The sequence below is a fragment of the Coregonus lavaretus genome (assembly GCF_964263955.1).
Source record: "Coregonus lavaretus genome assembly, chromosome: 34".
Classification (NCBI taxonomy): Eukaryota; Metazoa; Chordata; class Actinopteri; order Salmoniformes; family Salmonidae; genus Coregonus; species Coregonus lavaretus.
The window spans coordinates 33681968-33700029 of record NC_140021.1 but is presented as its reverse complement, the minus strand read 5'-3'; the positions used below and the strand labels follow the sequence as shown (position 1 = coordinate 33700029).

The 18062-nt window shown below is 43.5% G+C and overlaps 1 protein-coding gene across 1 annotated transcript in view; it reads right to left on the bottom strand.

The window, feature by feature from the left end:
* Positions 1-12641: 12641 nt before the first annotated feature.
* The window catches only part of LOC311109177 (transcriptional activator GLI3-like), a 170475-nt gene continuing 165054 nt past the window's right edge, over positions 12642-18062 (bottom strand). Inside the window, exons 14-15 of the mRNA XM_084152014.1 lie at positions 17601-18012; positions 12642-16945 (exon numbers count right to left, since the gene is read on the bottom strand). Coding sequence (XP_084008140.1) covers positions 14511-16945; positions 17601-18012 — 2847 coding nt within the window. The 3' untranslated portion in view covers positions 12642-14510. The remainder of the gene's footprint in view (positions 16946-17600; positions 18013-18062) is intronic.

Below are 18062 nucleotides of genomic sequence, written 5' to 3'. Positions count from 1 at the left end.
ACGCCTACCATTTCAGTCTGAGACAGACTGAGGAGAGCTAGAGCTGGAGTCAAAAGGAGATAGAAATGTCTCTGAAGGGAACTGTTCTTGTCTGAAACATTTGCAGCCTGGGAGCTTCAAAGTCAAAGAGCCCATCTCACGTGTCCAGTTGGAACGATTTAGCTCTCCTCTTTTTATTTCCTGTCTTCTGATGCTACGTAGTAGGTACCCATTTGAAAGTCCTCCATTTCAATCTCGGTGATTGCAGTGTTCAGTCACTGTGGCTTCTAAAAGGCAGAGAGCATTTAGGAAGTCTTACAATGTCCAGGGGAAAGGCAAAATAAAGTTAAACTTGGCTCTACTTACGTCAAGGGCACCTAAAGGACTTGAAATGGTTGCTAATGGATTGAGTTGCCATTTTAAAGGATTGGGTCAATTATGGGCATTGTGAAATGGCAGATGGCAAAGAGGTCAATCAGAGAGTCTCACAAGGGGACAGATGATCCATTACCTGTAGCTCAGTTGGTAGAGCATGGCGCTTGCAACGCCAGGGTTGTGGGTTCGATTCCCACGGGGGGCCAGTATGAAAAAAAACATGAATGCACTCACTAACGCTCTGGATAAGAGCGTCTGCTAAATGACTGAAATGAAATGAAATCTCTGGAGCCACAGATAATCTTCTGAGGGCAATCTTTGGTCAAAATATAAGAATCTCAGTGTATCAGAGAAGATTAGGGATTTTCTACCAAGATAATTCCATATCACAGAATGGTAACACTTCATTTTATGGGGTCCTTATTACAGTGGTCAAGGTAAGTATTGTAGTTAATTGTAATAACTCATAGTTACACTGTAATAACATGTAACTAGTGTTAATCTTGCAGTCTGTAAATAGAGGTGTAACAACCATGCTTGTTACAAATGGGCATGTTTCCACTAAATTCACCAATTTAGTGTTTTGTTTCTTCTCAGCTGCATCCGGTTCAGTAATAACTGTCACAAGGTTGTAATCTCTCATGGACAGATGCGCTGGTTGTCATTACAAAGGTCGGAGGCTCAATAGGCTCTAATTACCTACCTGTGAATGTGCACTCTTCAAAATCTCCCAAAGTGTACCATCTGGGTTAACAGATTAGATATACACTGAGTGTGCAAAACATTAGTAACCCCTTCCTAATATTGAGTTGCACCCCCTTTTGCCCTCAGAACAGCCTCAATTTATTGGAGCAAGGACTCTACAAGGTGGCGAACGCATTCAACAGGGATGCTGGCCCATGTTGACTCCAATGCTTCCCATAGTTGGGTCAAGTTGTCTGGATGTCCTTTGGGCCATTCTTAATACACACAGGAAACTGTTGAGCGTGAAAAACCCAGCAGCGTTGCAGTTCTTGACACACTCAAACCGGTGCGCCTGGATCCTTCTTTAACATGTCTCCTCCCCTTCATCTACACTGATTGAAGTGGATTTAACAAGTGACATCAATAAGGGACCATAGCTTTCACCTGGATTCACCTGGTCAGTCTATTTCATGGAAAGAGCAGGTGTTTCGAATGTTTTGTACACTCAGTGTAGGTCAACCTCACTGACTGGGGTCTACCATATGGGTGTCATCCCAGATTGTAAAAAAGAAAATACTTATAATGAATGTGTGCATTACCCATTATGACAATCTGAACCTCCTTGCCATCCAAGTGAGAGGATAAACCCACAAGTACACCACAGAGTACATGTCATATCTGCATAACTACAATTCAATTACTAGATGTTACACAGTATTTAGCTACATAAAATTAAGTGTATCTTGAGGGGTACTTACTTGTAATTAATGTGTGTTTCTCAGTGGAGGAAGGGGAGGACCATCCTCCTCAGTGAATTTCATAAAATGTTTAATTGTAAAACATTTAAAAATGTTTCATTTTTAGATAAAACTACACTAAATATAATCACGTCACCAAATAACTGATTAAAACACACTATTTTGCAAAGAAGGTCTACAGTAGCCTCAACAGCACTCTGTAGGGTAGCACCATGGTGTAGCTGGAGGACAGCTAGCTTCCGTCCTCCTTTTGGTACATTGACTTCAATACAAAACCTAGGAGGCTCATGGTTCTCACACCCTTCCATAGACTTACACAGTAATTATGACAACTTCTGGAGGATGTCCTCCAGCCTATCAGAGCTCTTGCAGCATGAACTGACATGTTGTCCACCCAGTCAAAGGATCAGATAATTAATCTAGTACTGAAAGCATAAGCTACAGCTAGCTAGCACTGCAGTGTATAAAATGTGGTGAGTAGTTAACAAATAATTTCTTCCAAAATGAAGGAGAAGCAAGAGAGAAATAGAGAGAGAGAGATTTCATCTTTTTTTTCACTTTCAGTTTCACTTACTTAGCTAGCAAATGCAGCCAGCTAGTTTAGCCCACTGAAACACCCTGCTCAAACAGAGGGATGCTATGTTAGCTAGCTGGCTATGACTTTCCAACACAACACTGGAACTCTTCCAAGTCAAGGTAAACTTTAGGTATTACTAATTTATTGCCACCGGGCCGCCGGTGTGTAATTGCTTACTGACTGTACACTGTAAAGTTACTGCATGATTGTAGCGGGTTTAGTAACGTGTTAGTTCTATTAGCTATGCTGACTATGATGTTGCTTTAGCCAATATGGTGACAACGATGTAGAATGTGTGTAGCGGTTTGGCTTGGAAATGTTTTTTTTGCCTGGTCACATACAGCTGATGTGTTGTGCATTGGAGTCCACAAGTGAAGGGAAGAGGTGAGAGAAGGAGAGCGCATAGATGCGAAAAGGAATACAACGTGGCTGCAATGAAAGTGAACTGTGTTTACGCGTGATCAGGGGTGTATTCATTCCGCCAATTCTGTTGAAAAACGTTTATTAAATGGAAGCAAACGGACCAAAACGGGGATAAACATACCTGAATTTGTCCAATAGAAACTCTTGTTTGCAACTGTTGGACTAATGATTACACCCTATATCAGATAGATGCAGGCAAGAGTGTGCAAGGCGGTATTGAATGTCACTGTCTGTCACCTCAAATTTGTCTCTCGACCTGTGTGCACCTACGTTGTAAACTCTCATTCATAGGCTAGATTGTAGCAACCTCATGATGGGTATAGGGAAAATGTGAGTATCATGTAGTAGCCTAAACCTATCGCTGTTACATTGAACTGGGTGAATGGAATATGAATGAGAGTCATCTGATATGCTGTAATAGAAATAAGGCCAAGCTCATGAAAAAAAATTTGTCCTCCCACATTTTATACGGCACTGACCGCCACTGGTACTTATATAGTACATTACCCATCCTAACAACCTGGCCCTTATGTTCAAGCTTCCGGGAGCATCCTAGTGTGAGGATAAACAAACTAGTACACCACAGAGTACATGTCATATCTGTAGAAGTACAATGTAATTACAAGGTGTTTCGCATTTGAACTAGTCCTGTGTATCTTGTGGGGTACTTACTTGTAATAAATAAAGTACGTTAGCCATTCTGACAATCTAACGTCAACTTCTGAAAGCGCCATCCAAGTGTGAAAATAAACACACTAATACACCACAGAGTACCTATCTGTAATATCGTCATAAGTACAAGGTTGTCGCTAGTTACACAGGATTTAGCTAAAGTAAAGTGTAACTTTATAGTTAACTATGAGCAATTTCTATATAATTACTTATTACTCATTACCAAGTGAAAATACCTACAAACAAAAGATGAGCTTCTACTTTAGTCAACTTTATTGCAAAATGTACGTCTTACAAAATAATAAGGATTTTTATTGTTAGATTCATAATTAGATTATTTGGATTAAACAAAGATATAGGCGACTAAATACCATAAAAATAACTATTCTAGTGGTGACTCAAATATGTAGACTATATAGTATGGTGAAAAGTGTAGATAGCTAGCTAATTTAGAAAAATGGGATTGTCTTTTTCTTCCCTTTTTCACATTACAAGTAACAATGAAAATCGACAACTCTATCTCTGACTGTCTTCATCTGTTTCTTTCTTGTAAGCATTTTCCCATCCGGGAGTCTGAGACCTTGTGGTAAACAGTGGCAGAGAAGAAGAATGGATGACAATTTAGCATAGACACTCTGCAGTACCCCTAGTTATCATCATCATGGTTTCTATAGTTTAGGCATATACAGTGCCTTCAGAAAGTATTCACACCCCTTGACTCTTTCCACATTTTGTTGTTACAGACTGAATTTAAAATGGATTAAATTGAGATTTTATGTCACTGTCCTACACACAATACCCCATAATGTCAAAGTGGAATGATGTTTTTAGAGAAGTATTCAGCCCCTTTGTTATGGCAAGCCTAAATAAATTCAGGTGTAAAAATATGCTTAACAAGTCACATAATAAGTTACATGGACTTACTCTGTGTGCAATAATAGTGTTTAACATGATTTTTTTATGACTACCTCATCTCTGTACCCCACACATACAATTATCCCTCAGTCGAGCAGTGAATTTCAAACACAGATTCAACCACAAAGACCAGGGGAGGTTTTCCAATGCCTTGCAAAAAAGGGCATCGATTGGTAGATGGTTAAAGAAAAAAACACACAATGAATATCCCTTTGAGCATGGTGAAGTTATTAATTGCACTTTGGATGTTGTATCAATACACCCAGTCACTACAAAGATACAGGTGTACTTACTAACTCAGTTGCCGGAGAGGAAGGAAACATCGTTTTTTGGGGAATAAAAATAAACAGAATAGAGCAAACAAAATCCTAGAGGAAAACCTGGTTCAGTCTGCTTTCCAGCCAACACTGGGAGACAAATTCACCTTTCAGCATGACAATAACCTAAAACACAAGGCCAAATACAGTGGGGAAAAAAAAGTATTTAGTCAGCCACCAATTGTGCAAGTTCTCCCACTTAAAAAGATGAGAGAGGCCTGTAATTTTCATCATAGGTACACGTCAACTATGACAGACAAATTGAGAAAAAAACATCCAGAAAATCACATTGTAGGATTTTTAATGAATTTATTTGCAAATGATGGTGGAAAATAAGTATTTGGTCACCTACAAACAAGCAAGATTTCTGGCTCTCACAGACCTGTAACTTCTTCTTTAAGAGGCTCCTCTGTCCTCCACTCGTTACCTGTATTAATGGCACCTGTTTGAACTTGTTATCAGTATAAAAGACACCTGTCCACAACCTCAAACAGTCACACTACAAACTCCACTATGGCCAAGACCAAAGAGCTGTCAAAGGACACCAGAAACAAAATTGTAGACCTGCACCAGGCTGGGAAGACTGAATCTGCAATAGGTAAGCAGCTTGGTTTGAAGAAATCAACTGTGGGAGCAATTATTAGGAAATGGAAGACATACAAGACCACTGATAATCTCCCTCGATCTGGGGCTCCACGCAAGTTCTCACCCCGTGGGGTCAAAATGATCACAAGAATGGTGAGCAAAAATCCCAGAACCACACGGGGGGACCTAGTGAATGACCTGCAGAGAGCTGGGACCAAAGTAACAAAGCCTACCATCAGTATCACACTACGCCGCCAGGGACTCAAATCCTGCAGTGCAAGACGTGTCCCCCTGCTTAAGCCAGTACATGTCCAGGCCCGTCTGAAGTTTGCTAGAGTGCATTTGGATGATCCAGAAGAGGATTGGGAGAATGTCATATGGTCAGATGAAACCAAAATAGAACTTTTAGGTAAAAACTCAACTCGTCGTGTTTGGAGGACAAAGAATGCTGAGTTGCACCATACCTACTGTGAAGCATGGGGGTGGAAACATCATGCTTTGGGGCTGTTTTTCTGCAAAGGGACCAGGACGACTGATCCGTGTAAAGGAAAGAATGAATGGGGCCATGTATCGTGAGATTTGGAGTGAAAACCTCCTTCCATCAGCAAGGGCATTGAAGATGAAACGTGGCTGGGACTTTCAGCATGACAATGATCCCAAACACACCGCCCGGGCAACGAAGGAGTGGCTTCGTAAGAAGCATTTCAAGGTCCTGGAGTGGCCTAGCCAATCTCCAGATCTCAACCCCATAGAAAATCTTTGGAGGGAGTTGAAAGTCCGTGTTGCCCAGCGACAGCCCCAAAACATCACTGCTCTAGAGGAGATCTGCATGGAGGAATGGGCCAAAATACCAGCAACAGTGTGTGAAAACCTTGTGAAGACTTACAGAAAACGTTTGACCTGTGTCATTGCCAACAAAGGGTATATAACAAAGTATTGAGAAACTTTTGTTATTGACCAAATACTTATTTTCCACCATAATTTGCAAATAAATTCATAAAAAATCCTACAATGTGATTTTAAATTCTTCAAAGTAGCCACCCTTTGCCTTGATGACAGCCTGGCACACTCTTGGCAATCTCTCAACCAGCTTCACCTGTGATGCATTTCCAACAGTCTTGAAGGAGTTCCCACATATGCTGAGCACTTGTTGACTGCTTTTCCTTCACTCTGTGGTCCAACTTATCCCAAACCATCTCAATTGGGTTGAGGTCGGGTGATTGTGGAGGCCAGGTCATCTGATGCAGCACTCCATCCCTCTCCTTCTTAGTCAAATAGCCCTTACACAGCCTGGAGGTGTGTTGGGTCATTGTCCTGTTGAAAAACAAATCATAGTCCCACTAAGCGCACACCAGATAGGATGGCGTATCGCTGCAGAATGCTGTGGTAGCCATGCTGGTTAAGTGTGCCTTGAATTCTAAATAAATCACTGACAGTGTCACCAGCAAAGCACCCCCACACCATCACACCTCCTCCTCCATGCTTCACAGTGGGAACCACATATGCGGAGATCATCCGTTCACCTACTCTGTGTCTCACAAAGACACAGCGGTTGGAACCAAAAATCTCAAATTTGGACTCATCAGACCAAAGGACAGATTTCCACCGGTCTAATGTCCATTCCTCGTGTTTCTTGGCCCAAGCAAGTCTCTTCTTATTATTGGTGTCCATTAGTAGTGGTTTCTTTGCTGCAATTCGACCACGAAGGCCTGATTCACGCAGTCTCCTCTGAACAGTTGATGTTGATATGTGTCTGTTACTTGAAATCTGTGAAGCATTTACAGTTGAAGTCGGACGTTTACATACAACTTAGCCAAATACATTTAAACTCAGTTTTTCACAATTCCTGACATTTAATCCTAGTATAAATTCCCTTTCTTAGGTCAGTTAGGATCACCACTTTATTTTAAGAATGTGAAATGTCAGAATAATAGTAGAGAGAATGATTTATTTAAGCTTTTATTTCTTTCATCACATTCCCAGTGGGTCAGAAGTTTACATACACTCAATTAGTATTTGGTAGTATTGCCTTTAAATTGTTTAACTTGGGTCAAAGGTTTCGGGTAGCATTCCACAAGCTTCCCACAATAAGTTGGGTGAATTTTGGCCCATTCCTCCTGACAGAGCTGGTGTAACTGAGGCAGGTTTTTAGGCCTCCTTGCTCTCACACACTTTTTCAGTTTTGCCCACAGATTTTCTATAGGATTGAGGTATTTGTGATGGCCACTCCAATACCTTGACTTTGTTGTCCTTAAGCCATTTTTCCACAACTTTGGAAGTATGCTTGGGGTCATTGTCCATTTGGAAGACCCATTTGCGACCAGGCTTTAACTTCCTGACTGATGTCTTGAGATGTTGCTTCAATGTATCCACATAATTGTCCTTCCTCATGATGCCATCTATTTTGTGAAGTGCACCAGTCCCTCCTGCAGCAAAGCACCCCCCCAGCATGATGCTGCCACCCCCATGCTTCATGGTTTGGATGGTGTTCTTTGGCTTGCAAGCCTTCCCCTTTTTCCTCCAAACATAACGATGGTCATTATGGCCAAACAGTTCTATTTTTGTTTCATCAGACCATAGGACATTTCTCCAAAAAGTACGATCTTTGTCCCCATGTGCAGTTGCAATCCGTAGTCTGGCTGTTTTTTGGCAGTTTTGGAGCAGTGGCTTCTTCCTTGCTGAGCGGCCTTTCAGGTTATGTCGATATAGGACTAGTTTTACTGTGGATATACAGTGGGGAAAAAAAGTATTTAGTCAGCCACCAATTGTGCAAGTTCTCCCAATCTTGCTTGTTTGTAGGTGACCAAATACTTATTTTCCACCATAAATTGCAAATAAATTCATAACAAATCCTACAATGTGATTTTCTGGAGAAAAAAATTCTCAATTTGTCTGTCATAGTTGACGTGTACCTATGATGAAAATTACAGGCCTCTCTCATCTTTTTAAGTGGGAGAACTTGCACAATTGGTGGCTGACTAAATAGTTTTTTTCCCCACTGTAGATACTTTTGTACCTATTTCCTCCAGCATCTTCACAAGGTCCTTTGCTCTTGTTTTGGGATTGATTTGCACTTTTTGCACCAACGTACGTTCATCTCTAGGAGACAGAACGTGTCTCCTTCCTGAACAGCATGATGGCTGCATGGTTCCATGGTGTTTATACTTGCGTACTATTGTTTGTACAGATGAACGTGGTACCTTCAGGCATTTGGAAATTGCTCTCAAGGATGAACCAGACTTGTGAAGGTCTACAATTGTTTTTCTGAGGTCTTGGCTGATTTCTTTCGATTTTCCCATGATATCAAGCAAAGAGGAATTGATTTTGAAGGTAGGCCTTGAGATACATCCACACCTCCAACTGACTCAAATTATGTCAATTAGCCTATCAGAAGCTTCTACATTTTCTGGAATTTGCCATGCTGTTTAAAGGCAAAGTCAACTTAGTGTATGTAAACTTCTGACCCACTGGAATTGTGATACAGTGAATTGTAAGTGAAATAATATGTCTGTAAACAATTGTTGGAAAAATTACTTGTGTCATGCACAAAGTAGAGGTCCTAACCGACTTGCCACTCCACAAGAAATTTGTGGAGTGGTTGAAAAACGAGTTTTAATGACTCCAACCTAAGTGTATGTAAACTTCCGACTTCAACTGTATTTGGGCTGCAATCTGAGGCTGTTAACTCTAATTAATTTATCCTCTGCAGCAGAGGTAACTCTGTGTCTTCCTTTCCTGTGGCGGTCCTCATGAGAGCCAGTTTCATTATAGCGCTTGATGGTTTTTGCGACTGCACTTGCAGAAACTTTCAGTAAAAAAATTCTGGATTGACTGACCTTCATGTCTTAAAGTAATGATGGAGTGTCGTTTCTCTTTGCTTATTTGAGCTGTTCTTGCCATAATATGGACTTGGTCTTTTACCAAATAGGGCTATCTTCTGTATACCAACCCTATATCACGTTTCAGGAGAAGACCCAGATGCAGACAGTGTTTAAGTAACAAAAGTTTATTACAAAAACAGGGGGCAGGCAAACGACAGGTCAAGGGCAGGCAGAGGTCAGTCCAAACGGTACAGAACGGCAGTGTCAGGGTTGAGTGTAGAGGTAGTGTAGAATCACGCGCAGGACACACAGAGGTTTCGAACAGACGTCTTTAGTGAAGTCCAAAGAACAAGCCAAACACGGCAACAGGCAACAGGCGAACTTTACGCACAACGGTAAAGTACAAAAATAAAGGCGCACAAAGTGCGGGACTCTCTCTAACACAAAATATACAGAGAGAACAGACAACGAACTAGCACACAACCTGACAACGAACAATTACACACAACACCTGACCAAACTCAAGAGAACTAAATAGGACGCATAATGAACACTAACAAGGAACAGGTGTAACAAAACAGACAAAACCAGTCAAACATAGAAACATAGAACGGTGGCAGCTAGTACTCCGGAGACGACGACCGCCGAAGCCTGCCCGAACAAGGAGAAGGAGCAGCCTCGGCCGAAACCGTGACAGGCAGGCACAACACATCTGATTGGCTGAAACGCATTAAGAAGGAAATACATTTCACAAATTAACTTTTAATAAGGCAAACCTGTTAATTAAAATGCATTCCAGGTGACTACCTCATGAAGCTGGTTGAGAGAATGCCAAGAGGGTGCAAAGCTATCATCAAGGCAAAGGGTGGCTACTTTGAAGAATCTCAAATCTCAAATATATTTTGATCTGTTTAACACTTTTTTGGTTACTACATGATTACATATGTGTTATTTCATAGTTTTGATGTCTTCACTATTATTCTACAATGTAGAAAATAGTTTAAAAAAAAGAAAAACACTTGAATGAGTAGGTGTGTCCAAACTTTTGACTGGTACTGTATGTAAATTAGATATTTCTGTATTTAATTTCAATATATTTGCAACATTTTCTAAAAACATGTTTTCACTTGTCATTATATTTACATTTACATTTACGTCATTTAGCAGACGCTCTTATCCAGAGCGAATTACAAATTGGTGCATTCACCTTATGATAGCCAGTGGGACAACCACTTTACACATTTTTATTTTTATGTTTTTAATTTTTACTTTTTTTAAATAGTTTTTTTGTAAATATTTGTTATTATTTTTATCAATTTTATATTATATTTTATATTGTGGTATTGTGTGTAGATGGGATGCACAGATGGACAGATGTTGACATGATGCCTTAATTCTTGGGATAAATAAATAATTGCACTTTTTTTTTTTTACATTTTAGTCTTTTTTTTATACTGGCCCCCCGTGGGAAACGAACCCACATTCCTGCCGGCCAAACCCTCCCCTATCTTGGACGACGCTGGACCAATTGTGCGCCGCCCATGCACCAATCCATCCCATCGAAAAGTGAGAATGTTCCTCAACAGTGAAACCCTTGCAAGGTTACATGATGGATTAAGAGTTTGTCTTGTGACCATTTGAAGTGCATGTACAACCCATTATTCAACCAAGCTTAATAGGCTTACAATTTGGCAAGCACAAATGACTAGCTCACTATTTTAACCATAACTGTTTATTAATGTCTAAAAATGGATGGTTAAAGTAATTGACCAACTGTCAAATGCACCAATAAATGATTTAACAATTTAAAGTATGTATTTATGTGAACCGTTTGTGAACCTGTATTTGTCATTGGGCCTAGGCATCAGACTCCAGATCTTTATTACAGAGTTGTGTCAGTGAGGTGGTCGGTTTTCAATTGGCTAACACTTATCGGGTGGTTTGTGCCGGCTGAAATATGGTGCGTTGGGATGCTATAAACTTTAACATTTGTAACAAGCATGGTAACAACATTTACATTTACATTACAGTTAGTGAGTGCATACATTTATTTTTTATCTATTTTTATACTGGCCCCCCGTGGGAATCGAACCCACAACCCTGGCGTTGCAAGCGCCATGCAAGCGCCATGCTCTACCAACTGAGCTACACGGGGCCCATATTCGTTGTTACACCTCTATTTACAGACTGCAATTACCACCAGTTACATATTGTTATTACAGTGTAACTATTAATTAGTACAATAATTACAATACTTGTTACAGTGTAATTACATATGTAATTACCAATGATTTATATATACACTAAATGACTGATAGGGGGCGCTGTGTTGAAGCCCCCGTGCCTCCATCTTGGGACTCCCCCACCATTGTAAAACATATTTTGGAAGCTGTAGCAATTCATTTATTAATGTCTACATTCGTTTTTGCCTCATTTATTCTATTACAGACACCTTAATGAATACTTTTAAATTATATTATGTGATGAATATAGTACCTTTAAATTATATTATGTGAGCTAAACATAAAAATACAAAATAAAATAATATCTGAAAACATTTTCCTTAAAGTATTATTTTTTTCGATTACCCACTACAAAAAAAAGATACTTAAATACATCTAATTTTGTCCTTGAAACATTTAATTGAAATACTATTGAATTCCATTCATTCCTATAGAGCAGGGTTTCCCAAAGTCAGCCAATACATAGCATTCACAATCCAGGATTTATATACATCATCGGTAATTACACTGTAATAAGGACCCCTTAAAATGAAGTGTTACCCACAGTATTTATACATTGCTTATATACATTTAAAAGCCAATTCAGGAGAAGATATTACAATATTTTTAGACAAACCCGAAGGTAATAAATATATTTTTATGTTTGTGAATAGGCACTGGTCTGATGTGGATGACTGTCGGTGTGGAATTCAAATGCAATTCTTACTGATGATCAGAAGGGGGCAACAAAAGCACAGACTATTCGATTCTCCATAATTCAATGTGTAAGAATTGAGGGTACATGGAGTTTGATACAGACAATCCGTGAGGTCGACCAGAAGTTGCATTTCCTTTTGATGTGTGTGTAATTTATCCTTTTTGGCACTAGATATTGACCCAGTATGTTGGCACAAGATTTGATTTGAGAGTACAGAAGCTCTCAATCTGATAACCTGAAGTTTAGACAGAAATTGTCTAGTGATTTAATCACGTTACAAGGACAGTGACTTTATTAGTAATTCTTAGCAATGCAGTAATACTTACTAATGTAGTTTGTCTTATGCAGAAATGGCAGTGACGTTCGCAGTCAATGGATCATTCTATCTCATTTACTTGTTTGTCGTGGTGGGTTGATGACCTTAAATCCAACAAACCTATGTAACCTATGGAAGATCGGTTCTTGTTTGTCGTGGTGGGTTGATGACCTTAAATCCAACAAACCTATGTAACCTATGGAGGATCGGTTCACATCCATCTGAGTCTGTGTTTCATCGTATCCAAACCAGCACACATGCAAGACAGAAGACTTGAAATATAATTTACTTTTTTTATTAAAACCATACAAACATTTGTGGTCAGTTATAAAAAAGCAAAGTGGCTCTTCTGGCAGACGGGCAGTGCTGGGCACCCCACGCACCACTCAGAGCAAAATCTGCCTGGACTAGAACCAGGGTCTGGGAATCCCTGCTTTAAGAGTCATTTCTTTATTGACCCCTCGTGCCTCATCCTCATATCCGAGCAAAACCTACAGAAAGAGTAATGTATTTACAGGTATAAAAAAAGGCAAAAAAAATCTGATTAACTATAATTAAAGTTAATGCATTTCACACATTTCAATCTTTTCGATAATCATTTTTTAAATATAAACGTTTATGTGAATATTACAGGTCTCACAAGACACTTAACATGTTTATTTTTTCATAATTAACATTGGAAGATTGGCAGTGATCTTTTTATTTTCCGACAGGCAGGTTTTATTAAGGCACATACCTCATGGCCATTCCCTCTGGTCCTTTCACGAGGGAATGAGTTCTTACCTCTTTCAAAACAAAACAAAACATTGATGCACAGCTACAAAAAGTACCAAAAAACATCAAAACAATTCTGTACCTCATTGCTTTGCCACTGAAGATTAAGGAAACTATTTAAAATACTGTACACTGTCATGTGGGAATGCAAGGTGATACTAAAACTGTTGAAAGAGTCACTGCAATCCATAGTGGTAGGACATACTGTATTGTACTGTTTTGGAGAATAGAATATGGATGATCTATTAGACAAAACAAGGATCACATTTCTAAAATGATCAAATACAATGGTGGATTAAAAAACAGAAAACAAATGGTACCCTTTTTTTAAATCAGTGAATCATGTGCTACGCTTAGAATTAAAGGATGATCTGTTGTATAAAAAAATGAATATGTCCCATACTGTTCGTAAATGATTGTTTTCTACAGAGAGCACCTCAAAACAGCCTCGCAATCTGACAGCAAGAATCGGATTTTCACGAAGAAAATATGGAAATCCACATTGTTATATATACACCCGTGAGTACCATTACAGACATTGTAAATCAAGCCATTGGAGTATGAACTAAAGGGCTACGTTTTGGCGCTTGTGAATTCTAAGACTTTGAAGTGTGGTCCTTTAAACATGGACACAATACAATATTATTGGAATACTCTGTCAAACACACCCGCTTGGTATTACTTGGTAGAAGCACTGAAACACTAACAATTACATATTCGCAAAAGTAACATACTAACAAAATGACAATAGCAAAGGTTTAATGTTTTTTTTAACAAGTAATTATAGAAAGATAACACCAGGGGCCTTTTCATTTAATATTTGACCTTTGACCCTCTTATGACCTGATGACATAAGAATTTATATGAGGCGATTTTTGCACCATAATGGTAAATGGTACATCCAATACGATTAGATACTTAGCACATGGGCTAGTCTACGTACTTATGAAGACAGTGTTTATGTTTGACCTTGATTACAACATGCATTTATACCAACAGTGTACAGCAAAAAAAAACAGCAACGATCCACAGAATAATGTTTCAAAGGGATGAGACCAGAAGGGCCATCAAAGGCATCACTCGCTCACCATCATATAGTAACACAAAAGGAAAGGCTTCCAAAAATAGCCTTCAGTACAGAAATTGAATATATCTATATATACTTTTTGACACATCCCCTGCCTCGGAAGAGAGGGGATGACACTTTTACAAAATAAATCTGTTTGGCAACAAATCTGTTTCGGGAAACACTTTACGTAAGTATAATAAACTGTGATAATAAGTGTTGCCGTCTTCCTCTTTCAGTTCTTTACATGCATCAGGTTTTTCCTGTATTTCCTTTTAGACACGGGAGGGAAGGAAGGAGGGAGTTAGTTACTGCATGATGGCCAGGAACTTGCTCTCCTCGGCGAGGGTGGTGAGGAGAGAACTCATGTCCCCGATGGCCATGTTGCTGAGGTTGGAGGGCACCATGCCCGCGGTGCTGTGGAAGGTGACGGAGGTCCGGGGGGTGGTGAGGCGGGACGAGGTCCGGGACAGGCCCTGGAAGATGGAGGGGCTGATCACCCCCGATACCAGACTACCCTGGTCATAGCCCAGCCCCACATCATCCAGCATGGCGCCGAAGTCCAGCGCCACCACGTCGTCTAGTATGTTGGCCGAGCCGCCCACGCCGCTGTCCACCGTACTGGTCACCTGGTCGGCACCCGGAGATAGTAGGGAAGCCGGGACAGAGGAATCCCCGCCTAGCCCCACCTGCTCGGTCATGGTTTCCAGCAGACACTGCTCCTCCAGGGGAGGGAAGGACGAGGCCTTGGTCTCCACCGGATCAAAGCACACAGCCTGGTCGCTGAAGCCCTGATCCAGGTAGCCCTGGTCGGGAGCCTCCAGCTTCAGCCCGGACACCTGACGGGCCAGGGAGTAGTGGCTGGCTTGGTTGCTCAGACTCTGCTGCTGCTGGGTGATGTTCTGCTGGGTAAGGTTGACATGGCTACCGTTGGTGGTGCTCGGTTGGAGATTCAGGTACTGCTGTGGTCTGGCCAGGTGCCTGCTGTTGGCCTGCTGCAGGCGGGATGCGGTGGCCTGGGGGTGGTGGTGGAGTGCTGGGGAGAGGCTGGAGAGGCTGTCCATGGAGGCCCGGCTGAGGAGCAGGTTTTCTCCGATCTGCCTGGAGGTTCTGTGGTTCTGGGTCTGGTTGTGGTACTTCTGCTGGCCGTAGCCCTGTGGAAGAGGCCCCAGAGAGATCTGGGAGAAGTCAGGGCGGCCGAAGGTTTGTGTGGGGTTGTGATCGTTCCCTCTCATCTCCATGCAGGAGTGGGTGGTCACCTCTAACTTCACCCCGCCATTGACTATGCATGGAGGCTGAGGTTGGGACTGGGCTGGCTGGGCACAGCGTTGGTTCTGGAAGTCTCTGGCGAATGGTTGTTGCGGCTGCACCACCATGTTCCCCAACGGCGAACCGGCAGCCAGACCATGGTGCTGCTCTGTGGCGGCCCATCGGCTACACCTCTGCTGGGACTGGGCCTGGGGCTGCCTCTGTGGAGACCTCCCAGCGCTCCCTGAGCTCACCTCATTCCACTGGATGGGCATGCCGTCTTTACTAGGGCTCTCTCTCTCCAGTCCCTGCTGCTGTTGGTGCTGCTGGAGGCTATGGAAGCACTGGTTAAGCCCTGAGCCCTGGTCCTGTAACTCTCCCCCAGGGAGATGGCCGTTGTCCCCAGCTACCTGGTTCTCCAGGTGGTTGTTGTAGGAGCCTGTCTGGTCCTGTGAGCGGAGGTACTGCACCATGTCGTCAGGCAGCATGTCCTCATCCCCCAGCAGCAGGGCTCCCTCTTCCTCCATGGCCAGGGCCTCCAGGGCCGCATTCTCCATGATGCTGGGTGGGCAAGGTGAGGAGAGCAAGCCCCCTCTCTGTAAGTTCACCTCGGAGCGTGTGTAGTTCTGCAGAATGAGGCTGCGGCCCTTCGCCGTAGGGTGCTGGAGGCCTGAGAGAGGGGGCAGAGGGTGAATGTTGTTGAGGCTGCTGAAGCACTGGACCTGGGGCAGCCCAAAGAACTCAGAGTGTGCTTGCTGAGGGTGGGTCCGCACGGGGTCGCTGGCCCTCCGGTCCGGGCCGTTCCCTGGGCCTTCGCCGGGGTAGAAGCCCCTCCGCCAGTAGTCTTGGTAGCCACCGTGGCCCCCGTACCCGTTGGTGGTGCTGCCGTCGCTGCAGCGGCGCGGCCTGATCAGTGGGGGCAGAGCGTAGTTGCCTCCACCGCCGTCCTGGACTTCGCCCATCATGGCCATGCGGTTCTTCAGACTCATGCACTCCATGTTGGGCAGCGGTGTTGGGGGCGGGCCGCCCGTGGCGGCAGCATACTTGGCCTTCAGGTAGTAGTGCTGCGCAGGCGTGAGGTTGAGCATCCCCTTGGTCCCTCCCCCGACACCCGCCCATCCTCCACCCACAAACACCCCTCCTCCACCACCACCTCCCCCGCACTGACTGGCCTCGCTGGAGCGGCGCGAGGCGTCGGTAGAGATGGGGTCGTAGGAGTCGGTGGAACTGAGGTTGTGGTGGCGGTAGTGGTGACTAGGGGTGTTGGCTGCCTCACTCTGGGACGCCTGGCTGGAGCGCCGCGACGAGAAGCACGGCGAGATGCCCGAGGAGCGCCGGCTGCTGCTCAGGTAGGCCGAGCTGGTGGCGCTGCCACTGCTGTCCCGCCGGTCACCGCTCTCGATGCTGCGGAGCAAGCTGAGCACCGTCAGCTCTGTGCTGCCCAGCTCGGGACGAGGGGGAGGCTGGGGCTGGGATAACCTGCCCAGGTATGGACCTGAGGAGGGCGAGAGAGAGGGAGGGAGAGAGAGGGGAGGAGAAAGATAGGGGGGGAGAGAGAGAGGGGAGACAGGGGGAGACAGGAAAAGAGAGGAAGAAGGAGGTGTGTGAGGGGGGAGAAACAAAGAAAAAGCAGGGGAAGAAAGAGAGAGAGAGCGGGGATAGAGAGAAAGATGAGCACAATATAAGTGAAGAGAGATCCCTCAGACAGATGCAACCTTCTCACAAACACAACTGGCACAGTTTGGCCATGAAATTATATTACATGCTTTAATCACTGATATGATATATGGCGTGATACGATATGGGTTTGATACTGATTTCCAGCGGAACAGAGAATTTAAAGAATTTTTTACGCCTGTGTATTCAAGTCCGATCTGCCAGGCGAAATTCTAAGTAATCAAACCGAGATCTGCTGAGACATTTGGAGTTATTTTTACAACCCAATACTAGCGTCAATATTATTTTACATATCTATTCGCCTTTACAGCATCCAGGGACGTTTAATACCGATATTGAATGCCCATGGAGTACAGCATGTAAAACACACTTCACACCCTAACTAAGTCCCTGTAATGAAACACTATTATTCTTTGTGTATAGCCTCAGAGGACCCAGACAGGGTGGTGGATATGAGCATGGTGGGTCCTTACCCTTCCCCAGGATGGCGGGCAGCGTGGCAGGTCCCTTGGGTGGCGGTGTGGGTGACAGGGGGCCCAGCCTGGGCATGGGGGCTCCTCCTCCGTTCACCTGCTTCAGCCGCTCCATCTTCATATGCTCCATCCATCTCATGGGTCGGCCCACATTCCTCCTCGGCTGCAGCGCCAACGTAGCCGCCGTGGCTGTCGACACCGTGGAGTCCATGATGGGGGCGTCACAGCCCATTTCTAACTCTTCCAACCCCTCCTCCTCGTCCTCCAGCTCCTCATCCTCTCCCAGTCCCTCGCCCAGTCCTAGTCCCACCCCTCCCCTCACAGCAAGCTGGACTCCACGGCTGGGATAGGGGCTGACGGGGGACTGGTCACTGCTGCATGTAGACTGACCGCCAGGGCTTGGCTGAGACGTCTGCCGGAGGGGGGGGGGAATAGGGACGCGAGTGTCAAGTAAGAGGTGAA